The 20,578-nt window shown below is 40.0% G+C and overlaps 1 protein-coding gene across 1 annotated transcript in view; it reads right to left on the bottom strand.

The window, feature by feature from the left end:
- The window catches only part of CDK6 (cyclin dependent kinase 6), a 284,231-nt gene that overhangs the window by 94,517 nt on the left and 169,136 nt on the right, over positions 1-20,578 (bottom strand). The window contains exon 4 of the mRNA XM_007522491.3: positions 194-303. Within this exon, the coding sequence (XP_007522553.1) occupies positions 194-303 (110 nt within the window). The remainder of the gene's footprint in view (positions 1-193; positions 304-20,578) is intronic.

Here is a 20,578-nt window from a genome sequence, read left to right as displayed (position 1 = left end):
CATGTTTTATCATGACCAAGAAAAACAGCATTGTGAGGCACGAGAAGGTGGTTTTAGGCTAAGCTTGGAAGTAACTCTCTGAAGCAAGTCGCCCAGCATGAAACCGAAATGTTGTGCTGTCAGGTAAATTATCAAAGACCCAAAAAGGCTCTTTCCAAGGAAGAGTAGGAGTAAGACAAAAGTTTTTTCTTACTTTCTACGGAACATTTCTGCAAATATGCAGCCAACACTCCAGAGATCCACGGGGGTGGCGTAGCTGGACTGAAGCAGGACTTCTGGTGCTCTGTACCAAAGTGTGACAACCTGCAATGGTAAATCAATCTGAGTGTTAGTGAAGATGACAGCTACATGCTTAAATGCTTCATCGTGGGTGGCTCAATGCCTAGATCTAGTAAGGAAAAAATGTCTCCAACTATATGTGGACACTGAGATAAAAATGGTAAGTAACAAGCACTCATCACTGACAAAGGAAATTGTATTACCATAATAAGAACTCAAACTGTGATCTTATTAGGATGGCAAAATAATTGAGAAAGTCAAGCAAAGACTTAAAACACACACACACACACACACACACACACACACACACACACACACACACACACACACACACACACACACACACGTGATGGCAATGACTCCAGTTCAATTTTGAGTTCATCATAACTAGTTTTTCTTCTTTTTCTCCTTTTCTTTTTTTAACCAGAGCATTGCTAACCATGATTTATAGTGGTGCTGGAGACTGAAATTGGGACCTCAGAATCTCAGCCATAAAAGTCTTTCTCCCAGGAGTTGGGCGGTAGCAGAACGGGTAAGTGCACATGGCGCAAAGTGCAAGGACCAGCGTTAAGGATCCCAGTTCCAACCCTAGCTCCCCTCCTGTAGGGGAGTCACTTCACAGGCAGTGAAGCACGTCTGTAGGTGTCTGTCTTTCTCTCCCCTTCTCTGTCTTCCCCTCCTTCTCTCCATTTCTCTCTGTTCTATCCAACAACAACATTAATAACTACAGCAATAAAAACTAGTCTTTCTCCCATGATGAGATAGTCTAATTTATCTCTCAGTGAATCTGAGCTAATTTTAGTGACATGCTTGACCAACAGAATATGGTGAAAGTGATAACTGAGTTAAAAGCATAAAAGGTTTGGTAGCCTGACCATTTTTGAATGTTTGCTCTTCAGATGATTTCTCTTAAGATTCCAGCTGGCATGCAATGAGAAGTCCAAAAGATTTTCTCTTTGACAGGCCCAGCTGAGCTCTCAGCTGAAAGCCTTGCAAATGAGTCCCCTTGGACATGCAAACCCAACTGATCCCTCCAGATCATAGCAGCACTTGACTATGCCACACAGAGCAGAACTGACCAACTGAGTTCATTCAGCTCACAGGATTGGTGAGTGACGGTAAAGTGGATGCTGTCTTAAGTTTTGTGGTGATAAATACAGCAATGTCTAACTGGTAAACGAGATTCTTTATAAACAGCATTGCCATATTCCTTGAAGCCTAGTCACATATGAGATCAGACCCAGTTGCTTTCAAGTCTAATTATGCATCAGACTCATTCATGGGCTTTTAGAAAAACATGGTTGTCAGGGCCTTATCTTGCCCTCAGTGAGTTAGATATCCTTGTGTGGGGCCTATGGAGCTCTTTCTTTCTTAAGTACTTCAGATAACCCTAATCCTTGCTTAGTTTGCAGAACCATTCAATTATATAAACTTATCCTTCAGTTCCTGCCTTCATGCTTTTGTTGACACTGTTCTAGCTTGGGAAGCTCTTCATTTCTCTATCAACATGTGGGCATTTAACTTATTATTATTATTCTTTTTTACTTCCAGGGTTATTGCTGGGTCTTGGTGCCTGCATTCTAAATCCGCTGCTCCTGAAGGCCATTTTCCCCATTTTTGTTGCCCTTGTTGTTATTGTTGTCACTGCTGTTGTTATTGGATAGGACAGAGAAATTGAGTGAGGAAGGGAAGAGAAGGATAGACACCTGCAGGCCCCCCTGCTTCACTGCTTGTGAAGCAACCCCTGCAGGTGGGGAGCTGAGGGCTCGAACTTGGATCTTTACAGCAGTCCTTGCGCTTTGCATCATGTGTGCTTAACCCACTGCGCAACTGCCTGGCCCCCACATTCAACTTATCTTACAAAGCCCAGCTTTGATGCCATCACTTCACTGAACCCACTGCCAACTGAAAACTGTATGTTATAGCATTTTTTTTCCCTTCAGGGGCCTTCTGGTGGATTTTTTGCCTCCCCCCACCACTTTCAATTTCAGTTAGAAAGAGACAGAAAGGGGGCTGGGCAGTGGCACACCTGTTTGAATGCACACATTACTATGCACATGGACCCAGGTTCAAGCCCTTGATCTCCACTAGCAGGGCTGAAGCTTCACTAATAGTGGAACAGTGCTGTAGGTATCACTTTTCCTCTCTCTCTATCTTCCCCTCTTCTCTCAATTTTCTGTGGTCTATCAAATAAAAGAAAAACGAGAGGGGGGGAGGGAGGCGTGCGCGGGGGGAGAGAGATAAAGGGAGAAATAGAGACATTAATTGTGGATAGAGACATAGAAAATTGAGAGAGGGGTAGAGAGAGACACTGGAAGTCCTGCTTCACCACTCCTGAAGCTTTCCCTGGCATGGCATGTGGGGACCAGGGGCTTGAACTCAGGTCCTTGCACACTGCGATATGAGTGCTCAATCAGGTGTGCCACCGCCTAGCCCCGACTAATTTTATTTTAATGAGAGAGAGACAGAGATGGAGAGAAAGACCAGAGCACTGCTCAGTAGTGGGTTATGATGGTGCTGAGGACTGAATACGAGACCACAGAGCCTCAGGCATGAAAGTCCTTTGCACAACCATTACGCTATCTCCCCAGGCCCTACATCATTCTTAATATGCTTGTTCCCGAGGAAAGGGACTTGATTTTATCCATGATTTTGTCTGAATTTGTTTATCATAATACTGTTCCCATAACAACTGGGATTTAAAAATATCAAATGGATTACTTCAACATGATCATCCCTAGAAGAACGGGCAGAATTCAACTAGTCATTCCCCCAAAGAGGGTACTTACTGCTTCTGCTAAGAAAAATGCCTACTTGGAGCTGAAATCTTTACTTAACTTAATTTATTTCTGCTTTAATAATGTTTGAGACTGAAGGAACACTTTTCTGTTTTTCTGATATACTGTAGACACAAGTCTAGGGGCAAATTATCCATAAAGTTCCACTTGAGTGGTTTATAGACAGACATTATGAGGACACAAGTTTCATTTCTCATCTCAGTTTGAAATAAAGTCTAACATCACATGAGGCAAAATGTTAAATCTGAAAATAACTTTCAGGCTGTTCTAATGAGACTGTAGTTTCTGACTGATTACTCATCCTAATACACTTTATTTGGACTATCTTCATTTTTAGTGTTTTGACCAGTAATACTCAATATAGTCACCAAGTTAATTTTTAGACAATAGAACAAACTGATTTTTAACACGTTCCCTTCTATGCCATTAAAATTTAGTATTAAGCAGTAGCCTAACAGGTTAAACGGACATAGTGCTAAGTGCAAAGACCCGCACAAGATCCTGGTTCGATCCCCTGGCTCCCCACCTCCGGGGGGTTGCTTCACAAGCGGTGAAACAGGTCTGCAGGTGTCTTTTTCGCCTCATCTCTGTCTTCCCATCCTCTCCCAATTTCTCTCTGTTCTATCCAACAACAACTGCAACAAGAACTATGGAACAATAGATGACCGCCAGGAGCAGTGGATTCATAGTGCTGGCACCAATCCCCAGCGATAACCCTGGAGGCAAAAGAATGTAGTTTCCCTTAAATTAAACAGGTATCCAGGGCCAGGCAGAGGTGCACCCGGTTGAGTGCATACATTGCCATGTGAAAGGACCCAGGTTTGAGCATGCTTCCCACTATGGATGTCTTTCTCTCTCTCTCTATATATATATATCCTCCTCTCTCTTTTTTCTCTCTATCCTATCTAATAAAGTAGAGAGAAAGAAAGAAAAAAGAAAAGAGGAAATGAAAGAAAAGGAGAGAGAAGAAAAGCTGCTGGGAGTGGTGGATTTGTAGTTTTAGCACTAAGCCTCAGCAATAACCCTGGTGGCAATAAAAAACAAACAAACCCACAGCAGTCAACTTTTATAAAAATTTTAAGTGCAATAGAAAAAGTTAATTTCAACAAAATCATTGTCTTATTCATAAGTGTTCTTTTCTTTCAAATAACTTTGTACAGAAAGTTTCCTCTGTGTTCTATTGAAAAACCCAGATAAATGTTCAAACAATGAATGTGAAAAAAAATAAAGCAATTAATAAAGCAAGATCTAGTTAAGCATCATGGAGAATTTAAAATAAAAACTAAGTAAATGGTGATAGATCATTATGAAAATGAAGTATAGCCTTAGTAAGAAGATAATTGTCATTCCTATACTAACATGGAAATTTAAAGACTATCCAATGTTTTGGGGGAAGAATTTAATTTGGACAATAAAGTGCTTTTGGTAGAATGCTGAAAAGACAAAACTAGTTTGAGAAATAATGATAAGGAGGGTTTGCTGTTGCCAAAAATTACTCTAAGGTATTACAAATAAAATTGTAGGTGTTAACAGAGTGAACAAAGAATGAAGTTCAAAAAGAGATTGATATATTTATGACATTTAAAATTCTTCTTCCTTTTCTTCCTCCTTTTTTTTTTTTTCCCCCTTTGCAGTGTCTGGGCCTTGAGCACAAACAATTTCACTGCTATGGGTAAATGCCTTCATTCTTTTTATTTCAGACAAGAGTTATAGAGACAAAGAGACTGTGAGAAAGAGACATCACAGCACTAAAGCTGACCCCAGTGCTCTGTTCCTCTCATTCACCTACCCTGTCAGCTATCTTTGGGTCCACTTCTTTTTAAAATTCAATTAATTAATTGGACTGGGGGTTTTGCATCTGCACAATTCCACTGGTCCCAAAGGGACATTTTTTCTCCACCTTTTAATTTCAAATAGAGACAGAGAGGCAAGACAACCAGAGAACTGCTGCATCATTCATGGAACTTCTCATTGACAATGTGCATGGTGCTCCCATATGGTATTCAAGTTTTGAACCTGAATCTTCCTACAAGGTAAAGTGTGCTTTACTGGGTGAACTATCTCTTGCCATCAAAGAAAACATTTTCCCCCCTTTATTGGGAGGATTAATGGTTTATAGTTGACAGTAAAATATCGTAGTTGGTGGGTCCATACTCCCAGAAGGATAAAGAATAGGAAAGCTATCAGGGGAGGGGATGTGATGCGGAGGAGTTCTGGTGGTGGGAATTGTGTGGAGCTGTACCCCTCTTAACCTATGGTTTAGTCAATGTTTCCTTTTTATAAATAAAAAACATATATATAGTAGTTGGTACATGTGAAACATTTCTCAGTTTTCCATATAACAGTCTAACCCCCTACCTAGGTCCTCTTCCACCATCATGCTTCAGGATCTGAACCCTCCCCACCCCATGACCCCAGCCCCAAGAGTCCTTTACTTTAGTACACCGGAGCAAATATTTAAGAGCTTACAAATCTCAAAGACTCAGCTATCCTTTGAGGTAATTTTGTATATGGTAGGGCAGTGCCCTAGTCTCTTTCTTCAGTAGTATATATATATATGTGTGTGTGTGTGTGTGTGTGTGTGTGTGTGTGTGATTTCAAAATTCAGTTCTGAACAACAGTGCTTTTGCATGGCATGGTAACTACTCATCAATTCCCATTTAATAAAATTAATAAAAGCTACAACTCAAGATTCCCCTAAATATTTTTCCTTATTCGTGTGATTAAGTCATTATAACGAAATGAAAGGAATTAAGAGTCATTCATTTTGTTTATATTTACACTCAGTTTTGAACTCTTAACATTTGCCTAAAAAGTCATCTTTTTGGTTTAATCTTTGTGGAATTCAACAGGCTCGAATTCCAAGAGAAAGTACAAATTGTACAAGACTTTAACATTTTTAGCTAATTCTCTAAGAAAACAGTCACACCACCACCCAGAGACTGAATATGAAAGTAACAAATTACTACTTTTTCCAATCTACATAAATGTAACAGTTGCTCTGAAGTATAGGTAATATTGTCTCATATATCAAGCCAGCTTCTATGCAGATTTATTTGGCTGTTCTGGCCCAAATTCCATCAATCTTATTGACACTGTAATTAGAAAATGTTTATTAATGAGACGGAGGGGAGAAAGCATGAGAGAGAAAGAAACAGAGCATCACTCTCTGTCCATGTGATGCCTGGGGATGGAAGCAGGATCCCACACATGCAAGTCTTGTACTCTACCTCCAAGCATCTCCCCCATTACAAGTTACTCTAATTTTAAATATGCTAAATAATAACACTTTTTTTTCAATTCAAAATATCTAACTTCCAAGTTTCCCTAGGATAAATTAATAATAAATTTTCCTACGAGAAAAATATTCTTTTTTAAAACAGGAATTATTATACTTTTGTGCCTCTAAAAACTTTTGATGAAAGACTGCTTAGCTTAAACCCAGAGTATAACCCGTCTTCTCTTATAGTCTTGTCAATATTTCCATTTTATAAAAAAAAGGATACATAAGCAGATTTCCTCATTTTTATCTGAAAACTAATAAAGAATGGGAAAAACTGTCAAAATGTTTTAAAGTTTTAGTGCATAAGAAAGAAGTGATTTCACTCATGTAACTTCTACTCAAAAGCTCTCTACAATTAGTATTTATATTCTCAAAAACAATGTAATGTATAACGATCAACATTTAGAATCTTTGACAAAGGGGGTTTCTGATGGTAACAATGCAGTTGACTACTAAGCAAAGATAACAATAGGAACTATGGGTAGTTTAGTGGTTGGAGCCAGCTGGAACCAAAGCAAATACAATCATTACATGTATAAAAAGTCTCTAGAGGTGCTGAATGGATTTGGCAACAGGAGGGGGAGCAAAAAGTAGGGGGAGTTCAAGGATATTTACACAAGTGGATGTATCTGTTTAAACTGCTTTGATCTCTATTCACAATTTTTGAACCAGTTCAGTAACAGTATAAGATAAAGTAGAGCCAAAGCCAAGTCTGACTCAAAATACATGTCAGAGTAAGCCACTCTTGCTTCAATTTAAGTCTTTTATTCACATGCCCTTTTACTTAAGTCCTGAAAACAAAACAAAACAAAAAACTTTGTTGTCTGATTCATTTTGCTAAGAGAGCTACATGCTTTAAGAGCAGGAAGACATGTTATGAACACTGTGATAGATATCTTCTTCCTTTGGCATCTTTAGATGATCTCCGTTCTGGGAGGTGGTTCAGTATCTACCATATTGCTTCCAGTTTCTGGGTTTGGTCAATGCTTTGAAGTCTAGGCAGCAAGCAGTTCAAGGGAGAGGAGGAGGAAGAGTGAGGCAGATTATTAAGTCCTTTTGATTACCTCTCAGCAAAGTTGTCTAATTCAGGCTGTACTGATGACATGAAGTGAACGTTCATTCTGGCCTGCTACCTTACTCTACACAATTCCTGTAACTGCTCCTTCTTTTACCTTCAAGCACAGGAATGCTAAGTAACATGTTTAACTAAGACTCGTGTTATGGCACCATCTGCTGATCTTCCCCCTAAGATCCTTTTGTTAATAGTGTCTTTGTAAACAAAACCTCTTTCAATTATCTTAGTTTGAATGCACCATCTATTTCCTGCTGGGGTCCTGACTAATACATCCAGGCTGCAATTCAAGAACTAGTATGGGTGGCAACTTCTTCCCTACGATCTCTTTAAGGTTATCTATGCTGGCATCCTTAAGAGTCCCTAAATGATGTGGTAATTGTAAAGAGGATTTAAAAAAAAATGTACATATTGTACAGAATCAAGAATTCTCTCTTTGGACATCCTTGTCTGTCCTTCGGCTCAGTAAATACTATGGAAACTAATAGTGTGATGACATCACCCCTCTGAAGGTCACTTCAATAACATATTTCAAAAGTAAACGTTAAGATGGGGCTGGGCAGTAGTGTTCCTCTTAGAGCACCCAAATTACCATGAGCAAAGACCAGGGTTTAAGTTCCTGGTCTCCATCTGAGGGGGGAAGCTTTAAGAGTGGTGTAGTAGTGCTGCAAATCTCTCTCTCTGCCTCTAATATAAATAAAAGTAAACATTAAGGTAATTATTTTTGAGGAATACAGATGTAAATCCTTAAATTAATTCAGAATATATTGTTAAAGTGAAGCCTTTAATTTTTTTTTTTAATAATCTTTACTTACTGGACAGAGGCAGTCAGAAATCGAGAGGGAAAGGGAAGATAGGAAAAGAGACAGAGAGACACCTGCAGCACTACTTTACCACTAGCAAAGCTTTCCTCCTGTAGGTGGGGATTGGGGGATCGAACCTGGGTCCTTGTGCATTGTAATATGTGCACTCAACCAGGTGTGCCACCAACTGGCCTTGTGAAGGCTTTCTAAACTGTGTATTTGTTTCCTACCAATATGAAACTCTCTATACACACTTTTTCCTCTGGAAGAAACTATTTTTCAAAGTCAAAATTAAAATTAGTGAGAATTTCACTGGTTTCTCATGAAGGGTATCAACATTCAGCTACTTAAAATTATACACTTTAATAAAGAATGCAGTAATCAGAACTCTTTTTTTTTTGTAAGCAATGTACTGTCATTATATGGCAACTGAATCTAAACTATTTTTTTTCCACCAGGGTTATAACTGGCGCTTAATATCCATGCATATCCACTCTTAGCAGACATTTTCTTTCTTTTCTTTCTGATAAAGGAGGAGGAGAGAGAGAAGAGGTAGAGTGTGAAGGAAATGTCAACTATTAAAAGCTAAGCATCAATGGCTAGGCAAGTAACAGTGGTACCCTGAAGGATTTTTTTTTTTTTTTAAGATGAGGCCTGGGAAATAGCTTACATTCTAGGATGCGTGTATTACTATGTATAAAGTCCCAAGTCGGGAGTCGGGTAGTAGCACAGTGGGTTAAGCACATGTGGAGCAAAGTATAAGGACCAGTCTAAGGATTTGGTTCAAGCCCCTGGCTCCTCCCCTGCAGGGAGTTGCTCGCAAGTGGTGGAGCAGGTCTGCAGGTGTCTCTCTTTCTCTCCTCCTCTCTGTCTCCTCTCCTCTTTCCACTTCTCTCTGTCCTATCCAACAACAACAACAATAATAACTACAACAATAAAACAACAAGGGCAACAAAAGGAAATAAATATTAACAAAAAAGTCTCAAGTCAGAGCCTCAGAAGCACATATGAACACCATCTCACTGGGGAAGCTTCAAGAATAGTGGAGCAGACTGTGGTGTTTCAACTTTTCTCAGAAACACACATGCACACAGTTATCAACCTAGGAACAGTGGACTTATACATGGGTGAGGCCCCAGTGGTAGAAAAAATTTTTTTAAAAAAAGGAAACAGACCCAGTAGAAGGAAGTAGGGTTGGTGATGCAGATGATATTGAAGAAAATTCAATGACACTGGCATAGAGAAAATGAATTGAGATGTGGGGTTCCTCTAGAGACAATGGAAATCTTTGGAGAAGAGTCACTCAGTCCTATGTACTCTGTCCAAAATGGGATAAGTTCAAGGATGCAGGCTTCTGACTTTTCGTGATGCTGCTAGTACCTAATATGTCTTTTTTTTTTTTTTTTTTGCCTCCAGGGGCTTGGTTCCTGCACTATGAATCCACTGCTCCTGGTGGCCATTACCACCCACCCCCCACCTTTATTGGATAGGACAGAGAGGAATGGAGAAAGGAGGGGAAAGCAGACACCTGCAGATCTGCTTTACTGCTCATGAGGCGACCCCCTGCAGGTGGGAAGCCGGAGGTTTCCAACCGGGATTCTTAACCTTGCACTGCCTGGCTACCACTTATATTTTTCTGAGCTTCCCCTCTGATTTTTTTAGTTTCTAAGTATCAGGTGTTGGAAAAGTCATGACATTTTTGTCAATGTTTTTCTATCTATGCTAAAATATGTCATGACTTTTCTGATAATGCAAAAGATTTAAGAATGGGTTTATTCCAGACATCAAATCTTGAAAAATTTAAGTGACTGCATTTCAGTTCAGTATGTAAATGGCCAGGCTATGAGAGGCGCCACATCAGTCAATGGTGGACGCAAAATAAAAAAGCGGCAACTCAAGTGAGCTATCTGAAGGGCAACTAGGGGCTGGGATATATATTCTGTGTAGTGATTTGGAAGCAGAAAGCTTGAGTCCTGATGCTCCTCCCATCATTTCAATAACTTGGTCATGGTGGTGGTGGGGGTGTTTTTCTGTTCTCCAGCAGTTCATTATGGACCGTTGCTTTCTCTAAAGTCACAATCTCAGGCAGTTGTTTTTCTTAGAATGGGCAATTAATTCCTAGGGGATATTATATGCTGATGGCTCTCAAGTTTGCACTGCATTCAGAGCTCAGCGGAGTATCTGATGGACAGACTCGAATGTCTTCTGGAGAGCACCAGTTGGTATTCCCTAGGCACTTCAATTTCAGAGTGTGTATGTTGTTTTTCCTCTGAAACCTTCTTTTCATACTGACTTTCCTCTCTCTGTAAACAATCAAAATCAAAAGCTCTACCCAAGTCCATTACTCATCTCCACTCTCAATGAAATCACCAGATCCCAACAGTTTCATTGTGAACCTATAATCCTGCCACCAACATCTTCCTCTGTCTCTGAAGTTATGTTCATCACATTCCCACTTAAAAGCCTTTACTTTTTCTCAAGAGCTTTTAGAGTCAAGTTCAAGCCCAGTTCAACCTATAATGTCCTCTAGATCTGACGCTCATCCTCTTCCTGGCTTGATTTACCTGTTCCTCCTTCACAGGAAAGCTTTCCTGGACCTGTTCAAAGGCTTCATGGTTGTTCAAATATGCAGGCTGTGTCATGCCTCATGGCCTCCCCATTGGCTGAAACATTTTCTCTGGAATGTTCTCTCACAATACTGTTCTTAATTCCTCGAACCTTGCTCTGCCTAGTCCTCCCCATGATAAGCACCTTTCACACTATATCCCCACAAACTGCTTACTGCCTTCCAAACCAAGAACCAGTCCTTTGAGAGTAGAGACCATTTCTAAGTGGTTTTTCATCCTCAGCACCTCCCACAGTGCTGTGTACAGCAGGGCATAAAATAGATATATGGTTAGTCAGAAAACAGCAGAATGAAAAAGTACAGGGTTAGGAGAGAGAAAACTTTGGGGAAGATGTAGAAACTTCCACTATCATAAACATATATTATGGTTGTGTCCTCACATTCCCTCACCTGGCATGCTTAGTCACCAAGACTATCTTTAGACAACAGATAACTTTTTAATAAAGTGTGAAGACAATTTATTTTTTGCACAGCGAAGTCTTGAAATGCCTGAAGGGTCCATGTTTTCCCTCAGGCAGTATTGTTTAAATTTCTTCTTGGACTTGTGAAACTTAAAATAGTTACCACTTACTTGTTAATGCCTATTATGCTTCAAGCAACAAACTTACTCTCTTTTTAGAAGTATAGTATAGTGTAGTTTTGATTTTGATGCTAAGCAATCACACACTTGATCTCTCTCTGCCTTTACCATAGAAACCAACCAAATATTTGTAGACATTCCTTTAACCTTCACAGATAAGTTGAAATGAAAATTGTTCAGAACACAGGATATGGCAGGCTGTAATAACTCATCGTTGCCTTTTAAAAGTTGATTTAACTCTTAAGGAGATCTATAAGCGTTGTGAGGCCACATATTCTGACTTTACAAGCACTTTAAATTTGGACTTTCTACTCTGGAGACAGTGTCTCTAAGGCTTCTTTCTCTCTGATTACTATGCTCATTTGTACGTAGGATACAGGTAAATTACTAAATAAGCAGTTGAAGTTAAATGGTTACTCCAATGAGGAGGGAAATGAAAGCATAATGCTAAAATCTAAATTCAGGCACAAACAGTTCTTAAAATTCCGTGGCACTGCCTTCCTTAAATGGGAAGGATTTGAAGATGCTCAGCTGGAAATAGCTACCAAAGTACAGTAGGTCATGCTGTGGTATCCATAGATTCTTCTCTACACCTTTATCTAAAAGGTTCATAGATCTGGATGCAGGAAAACTACCACCACCACCACCAATGCATATTTCACCCAGGTTAACAGAAATCAATGTAAACTCTACAGAGTATTCTGGGGCTTCTACTACATTTTGTGCTTCTGCCTATTAATGGCAAGAAAAAAAGTACTTCTTAAGATTAGGATGGGGCAGCTTGGAATGTTCCTACTCATGACCAGTCTGTGAGCTCAGATCTACAGGGATGCAGAGGTCACATAGGCTCCTAAGCTGAATATGGGCCCAGATCAGATCAAATCGATGGGGATTACAGTCAACAATATTTATTCACCTTTCCCATATTTGGGAGCTACTCTCTTCCCTGATCCAGCTTTCTGGTCCTTTTTCCAGACATGACATTATCTCCCTAGACAATAACTTGGATCCACCTGCATATCAGATGTCAGGCTCAGAAAAAAAAAAAAAAAAAACCCAAAACACAAAACACAACAACAAAAAACTAGTATAGTCATGGGCTCTTTGGAATATAACCTTTAACTATCTACAAAACAGAGACCTCCCAACTCTTCATATGAACTATTCCAGCCTTTAGGTTCATGATTAGTCAACAATTTGTTTGGTTTTATATATTAACTTTTTCAGTCACCAGGTTCCAGATGCTAACATGATGCCAAACAGACTTCCTTGGGCAGACGACCCCACCAACGTGTCCGGGAGCCCCGCTTCCCAAGAACCCTGCCCCACCAGGGAAAGAGAGAGACATGGGAGTATGGATCAACCTGCCAACACCCATGTTCAGTGGGAAAAGTTACAGAAGCCAGACCTTCTACCTTCTGCATCCCACAATGACCTTGGGTCCATACTCCCAGAGGGATAAAGAATAGGGAAGCTATCAGGGGAGGGGATGGGATATGGAGTTCTGGTGGTGGGAATTGTGTGGAGTTGAACCCCTTTTATCCTATGGTTTTTTTCAGTGTTTTCTTTTTATAAATAAAAATTAAAATAAATGGAAAAAGAGGATTAGGGTGTTTCCTGATATTCATTTAACAAGACTAAAATTGCAAACATGCAAACAAAAAGAGGACACAACCAAAAGAAGGGTTTAAATTACTGCATTAACAATTACATTAGGCAGGAGGAAGCATTTTCTGACAATAAGACTGTTAAATGTCAGATGGATTACTGTGGGATTTTGTGATCTTTTCTCTAAAGGCATTTCATTTTTTATCCTATCTGGGAGCAATAAAGACAGGTTAAGAAAAGAGAGAAAACATAAGGTGTAATGTGTTTTTATTGGGCTGACATCATCTATAACCTTATATAATTTTCAGTTTACTGCCAAGAGGCATCAGGGACTATTTTTAATGATAAGGAACCTGAGACTCATAAGAGTAACTTGTCCAGGACTACTCACTAAGTGGCAGAATTAGGATTTGAAGCAGGAATTATCAGACTCAAGTTGATTCTCCTTATAGTGGATACCTGAATGACCTCAGGTTTTCTACTTCTTTTATGTATTAATCCTAATGTATTAAATACCTCCATTTCTCGTTTATTTCCCCCAACCCCCCATAAAGTATGTGTGGGGTAATGCAGTACAGTTGTTGATACATAGGTACAACTTCCCATCTCTCCATAATAGGTGTCTACATGACACTCTCCCCCAATCTAGGTGTTCTTTTTTTGCCATACAAAAGAACCCCAAGATCCCTCCATCTCATCCCTTATTCTACTTCCCCAGAAATCTTTTTGGTGTAATACACCACATCAAACAATGATTTTTAAAGCAATGTTGGTTTAACAGAAAAGTGGACAAGAACTAAATGCGTGTGTGTGTGTGTGTGTGTGTGTGTGTGTGTGTGTGTGTGTGTGTGTGTGTGTGTGTATTTTTTCTCCAGGGCAAAATGCACAGAGGATTAAAAGCTGTGGAAGAGGGGGGTCAGGCTATGGTGCACCGAGTTAAGTGCACATAATGTGAAACGCAGAACCAGTGCAAGGATCCCCGTTTGAGTCCCCGACTCCTCACCTATGACGGGGAGGTGTCACTTCACAAGCAGGTCTGTAGGTGTCTTTTTCTCCCTGTCCCTGTCCCCCACCCCCAACTGGTCTTCCCCTCCTTTCTTGATTTCTCTCTATTCTATCCAACAACAGCAGCAGCAGAAGCAGCAGCAGCAATGGGGGAAAAAAAAAAGCTGTGGAAGAAGAATAGAAAACAGAGTCTGGAGAATATAGAGCATTATCCATCATATTATAAATTGGCTCTTAAGTCATACTTAAACAACTTTTACTACCAAAAACTAAAACAAAAAACATTTACCACCTCCTGTTTTTTTTTTTTTTTTTTTTTTTTTACAGAACCAGGGGTGCTGTATATGTGTGACTTCAATGATCCTAGACTGCTTTAAGATAAACAGAGAAAGACAGCCTGAGGAAGAGAGAGATGTGGGGGAGAAGGGAGGGCAAATGGAGGAAGGAAGGGAGACTAGTTCCAGAGCTTCCTTCAGTGTCAGACCATGAACCTTCCCGCACTTCCTATGTGGTACCAGTCTACAAACCTCGGCTGTGTGCCCGGCAAGACGTGTGCCCTATCTAGTCAGCTATCTCTTTGCATAAGATCTTTTTTGTTTGTTTGTTTGAAGATTCAATGCAATTGTATGGGCATGATAACATCACTCTGAGTTTTATCATGTGATTTCAAGGTTAACAAGCCTGACATATAACATGTCCTAGACTTTTATTTTTATCTTCTTTTCTTTTACAAATTGCAGTTTTGTCATAATTCTTCCTTCTCTTTTCTTCTTCTTTTTTTTTTTTTTTTAACCAATACTCCATATATTTCTGTTGTTGATCTCTTAATACCTTCCAAGAAGGAGGGGAAGGAAAGGATCACTGAAAGGGAATATAATTCTATTAGCTTAGTAGGTAAATATAAAACAAAAGTCATTTGCTCTTGATGAGTTGCACGCTTCTCTTAAAATTTGCCTCAGCTTCTAGGAAGAACCACACTAATACCAAGGACTTGACAGAGTATTTCTAGGTACATCCGCTATCAGGAGAGATACATGTGTGAACACCAAGACCAGCGGAAGACTGCTCACTGAGACCTATAGGGCTCGTGCTGCACATGTGTTTGGGGCAGTGTGGTCGTTGCATGCAAACCTTCCCTGAAAGGAAAAGTAATCTTGTTGTCAAGGTAAACCTTGACTTTTACCTCAGAATTAATTCAAAGAAATGCTATTTTTCCATTTGTAAACATTTCAAAGAATGTTACTGCTTTCTAGAAATCTGGGGCAGGGAGTTTCTCTTATCCTTCAACTGCTATGGCTGTGATAAGTATCCTAAGAGGTGATAGCCAATGACAGTATCTAAGAAGACGTGTAAGTTTCATAAAATACTTTAACTACACTTTTTAATAATATACTTTATTGGGAGATAATGATTTACAGTACAGTTGCTGACACATAGGTACAACCTCTCATCTCCCCACGATAGGTATCTAGGTGTTTGCAAGACATTCACTCCCCCAATCTAGGTTCTTTCTCCCCATCATACACCATGATGCCAATGCCCCTCTGCCCCTCCCTTTCCCTTCTTCTCCAGAGCCCTTTGCTTTAGTGCAATACATCATAGCCAGTCCAAGTTTCACCTTCTGTTCTCCCTCACTGTTTTTGTTTTTTAAGTTCTACCAATGAGTGAAACAGTTCAGTATTAGTGCTTCTCTTTAATTTTTAACTCCTCTGTAGGGACTAAAAAGTACTCTTAAATCACTGCTGTAGATTCTTTTTTTTTCTCTTTTTTTCTCCTCCAGGGTTATTGCTGGGCTCGGTGCCTGCACCATGAATCCACCACTCCTGGAGGCCATTTTTTCCCCCTTTTTGTTGCCCTAGTTGTTGCAGCCTCGTTGCGGTTATTATTGCCATTGTTGACGTTGCTTTGTTGTTGGATAGAACAGAGAGAAATGGAGAGAGGAGGGGAAGACAGAGAGAGGGGGAGAGAAAGATAGACACCTGCAGACCTGCTTCACCGCCCATGAAGCGACTCCCCTGCAGGTGGGGAGCCGGGGGCTCGAACAGGGATCCTCACGCCGGTCCCTGCGCTTTGCGCCACGTGCGCTTAACCCACTGCGCCACCGCCCGACCCCCTGCTGTAGATTCTTAATAGAGGGCCTTGGCAATGGCACAAACTGAAGCAGGGCCAAGTGATGTCCTTTGCAAAAGCCTTCCAGACCATGTTGATATAGAGAGCGCTCCCACAGCACATCTTTCTTATAGTCCTGCCATGTGTGATGTGCCCACAACAAACCTGCCTTTGTTTCTCTCACTCTACAAGAGTGAAGGGGCAGGGACTGGGGCCTACTTATCTTCCAGTCCCCAAAGCCTGGAACTGTATCTGTCATGCAACAGGCATTCAAAAACTATTTGTTAGCTATATGGTTTGAAATTTCTTGCAAATTTACCACCAAATCATAACAATAAAATAACATAATGTAAAACAAATCATAATAAGGGGGGGAAAATACCCAACTGCCTTTGGACTCTTTTAAAGGAACAAATAGTGTTTATTCTCAAGTATGGCAATAGAATTAAATTTCTATATCATGCCTTAGTAAAAATTTCTTGTAAAGAGAAAATAGGTTTTAGATACCCACTGGTACTTTATTTATATTAAAGTGTACACAACTCTCAAAATGTACAATGTGTTTGTAACATGCATTTACCTCTCTGTAACCACTTAAAACTATATATAACCCATTACATACTACAGCATTATTGCTTCGTGGGTTATGTTTTAAAGTGTCTACCTATATACCCTAGAAGAATGGAAGAAATATTTGTATATGATACATCCAACAAGGGACTAACATATTAATAGAAGACCAAAAGTTGGCTAACAAGTTACATGAAAAAAAAAATACTCATCATTTTATCAAGGATAGAACTCAAAACTACAATAAAATATCACAACTGTGAGAATCATCTCTATAAAAAAACCCAGAAAAAATTTTCTAGTGATGGTGTGGGGAAAAAAAAGGGGAGGGCGGCTCTCTGACCCATCTTGGACAGAGCTAGAAGGAATTATGTTAAGTGAGTTAAGTCAGAAAGATAAAGATGAGTATGGGATGATCCCACTCATCAACAGAAGTTGAGTAAGAAGATCTGAAAGGGAAACTAAAAGCAGGACCTGACCAAATTGTAAGTAGGGCACCAAAGTAAAAAACCCTGTGGTGAGGGGTAGACATGCAGCTTCCTGGGCCAGTGGGGGGTGGGAGTGGGTGGGAGGGATGGGTCACAGTCTTTTGGTGGTGGGAATGGTGTTTATGTACACTCCTAGTAAAATGTAGACATATAAATCACTAGTTAATTAATATGAGAGGGGAAAATTAATTGTATGTCTCGAAGTTTTTTAAAACACAGACTGAATCTTTTTAATATATAGGCTGTGTAATTGATATGCAGACTCTCTCAAAAGCCTAGACCAAGTAGATCAGAAGCAACCAATAGCACAGATATATACAAGATACTGGGTACTGTACAGCAAACCCTAACAAAAGGACTTTTCAAAGTTAACATAATTATCAAATAATGTGATGATAACATTAACTATCGATTGTCTTTTTGAACCCTAAGACAGCAGGAACCTCACATCTCCACTATAGAGCCTCTACTTCCCCCAGTCCTGGAACCCTTGGACAGGGCCCACTTTCCTGTATGCCTCTCCCAATCCATATCAAATAATATTGCATCTGCCGATCACGACCTAATCGACACAACGATTGCCACCTCAACATGCTTCAGCTCAGACTGTGTCCAGAGACTTCACGTGTGGAATGACAACCCTTCAGCTTCATTACTTGGGTGAGACCTTTCCTTTCATAGTATACTCTAATTCCATCCCAGGTGGTTCACTTTCTAACAAAGTCCCAAAACCTAGATATAGACCAGTTTCTGTGAGAGAGAGCATACATTCACATGTATCCATAAACTAGTGCAAAATATATACCTGAAAGCAGAAGTACACTAGAGTATGCAGTGAGTATGCCCCTAACACTTCCTCTCCACTATTCCAAGTTTTGGGTCCATGATTGCTCAACAATTTGTTTGGCTTTGTATGTTAACTCTCTTTTCAGTCACCAGGTTCCAGATGTCATCAGGATGCCGGCCAGGCTTCCCTGGACTGAAGACCCCACCAATGTGTCCTGGAGCTCAGTTTCCCCAGAGACCCACCCTACTAGGGAAAGAGAGAGGCAGACTGGGAGTATGGACTGACCAGTCAACGCCCATGTTCAGCAGGGAAGCAATTACAGAAGCCAGACCTTCCACCTTCTACAACCCACAATGACCCTGAGTCCATGCTCCCAGAGGGATAGAGAGTGGGAAAGCTATCAGGGGAGGGGTGGGATATGGAGATTGGGTGGCGGGAATTGTGTGGAGTTGTACCCCTCCTACCCTATGGTTTTGTTAATTAATCCTTTCTTAAATTAAAAAAAAATTTCTAGTGATGGTGTGGGGAAAAAAAAGGGGGGGGGGCTCTTGGTCAAGAGACTGGCTCATTTAATGCTAACCCTAACCTTTTAGATCAGTAGTAGTCTACCTCATCACATGGGACCCTTGTCAGGGAATCCTTGGATTCTCCCATAAATATGATGGGCCTAAACCTCTAACTGACAACTCTCTCCACCATTAGTGGTCATTTCCATCTGGAACATCATCATAAGCCCTTTTGAGGGCCTCTCCTGGACTTTTTCCTTACTCTAAAGTAGTAATGGTAGGGACTGCCCCATTTTCTGAAGGAAGGTTGAGTCAGCCTAATATGCCACTTGAGGAAGACTGGTCCTGAAATGAGTGCAGCCTAGAGTGCTCCTAGCTGTGACCATGGACCTGTGAGCTCAGACAGGGACACGAAGGTTACACAGGCTCCTGTGCTAAATATGAATATACGTGGGCCCTGGGTCAGACTGATATGGTAAACAGTTAATTGTATCTATATATTTTCAAGTTTGAGAGCTACTCTTTGCTCTATTCCAGCTTTCTAGCCCTACTCTCAACTACATCTTCCCAGACAATATTCTTAGTTCACCTCTATGTTAATTATTAAACTCAAGCAAAAAATTACTAGTCATGGACCCTTAGCAACACACCTAAAATAGACTTCCTAGCTTCTTATTACCTTAAAATCCCTATCCTCACTGGCTCTAGTCTTACTTTCTCATTCCTATCTATTAAACAATTTTTCCTGCTTCTTAGCTTAACTGCTTTTCAGCCACCAAACTGCAGATGCTACTATGATTCCATCTTCAACTCTCTGGGTGGACAACTGTACCAATGTGCCTGAGAATATCACCTCTCCAGCGCCCTATCCCACAAAGGAAAGACTGGCTGGGGGTATGGATTTGCCTGCCAATGCCCATGTGCATTGGAGAAGCAATTACAGAAGCCAGAACTCTCACCTTCTGCACCCCAAAAAGAACCTGGGATACTCCCATAGTGGGAGAAATGTTACGAAAAGATGACTTGGTGGGCTCAGAAACCCGATTCCATCAGGACCCAGAGAAAGAAAAGGTAAAAAGAAAAGACATTTGGAAGTAGTAATAGGTGTAGTTGTGACTTAGGAAGAGACGGCAAGGCCATAGAAAAAAATGGGCAAAAATATAGATAGATAGGTGATAGACAGACAGACAGATCACTATAGAAATAATAATCAACTCATGTCTTTGACCTTGGAAGGGCCACTGCAGTTTCCAACGGAGGGAATGAGGACAAAGAACTCTGGTGGTAAGAATGGTGTGGAATTGTTCCTGTTATCTTTTAATTTTGTAAATCAATATTAAATCACTAATAAAAAAAAAGGTGGATCCTTGTATATGGTTGATGTGAATATAAATCAAATAGCTTCTAGGATAATAGCATAGGGGTTTTGTAAAATATTAAAATTAGATCTACCATACAATCCAGCAATTCACTTCTTTTCATCCATCCATCTATCTATCTATCTATCTATCTCTATAGAATATAGAAGCATTAATGAAAAAGATACATGTATTCCTATGTTAATTATATCTCTATTTATAAAAGTCAATATATGGAAACATCCCAAGTGTTTAGTAATGTATAAGTGAAGAAAGAAGACATGGTACATGCATGTATGCACAATAGAATATACTACTCAGATGTAAGAAGAAATGAAATCTTGCCATCTGTGACAACATGGATGGAACTTTAGCAAGTTTTGCTAAGGAAAATATAACAGAAAGAGAAAAAAAATACTGAATTATTTCACTCATATTTAAAGAAGCCAAGTAAAGAAACAGCATAATAAACCCGAATAAGTCCATGGATTCTGACTGCAGAATTGAGGTTACCAGGAGAAAGGAGAGAAACAAGGGGTGAAGAAGGTCCAATGGGTTCTGTTGGACCAATATTGGCACTTGGAACATGGGTTTTGTGTGATACACACTTGAAGAGATGTGAAACTGGATTCCTTAAAAACAAAATGCTGTTGAAAGGGAAAAAAATCAATTGTCCGTGATAATGTACATGGTCAAAACCACAAGT

Source organism: Erinaceus europaeus, chromosome 8 (assembly GCF_950295315.1).
Source record: "Erinaceus europaeus chromosome 8, mEriEur2.1, whole genome shotgun sequence".
Classification (NCBI taxonomy): Eukaryota; Metazoa; Chordata; class Mammalia; order Eulipotyphla; family Erinaceidae; genus Erinaceus; species Erinaceus europaeus.
The sequence above is the reverse complement of the archived record's forward strand: the minus strand, read 5'-3'. Positions and strand labels throughout refer to the sequence as shown.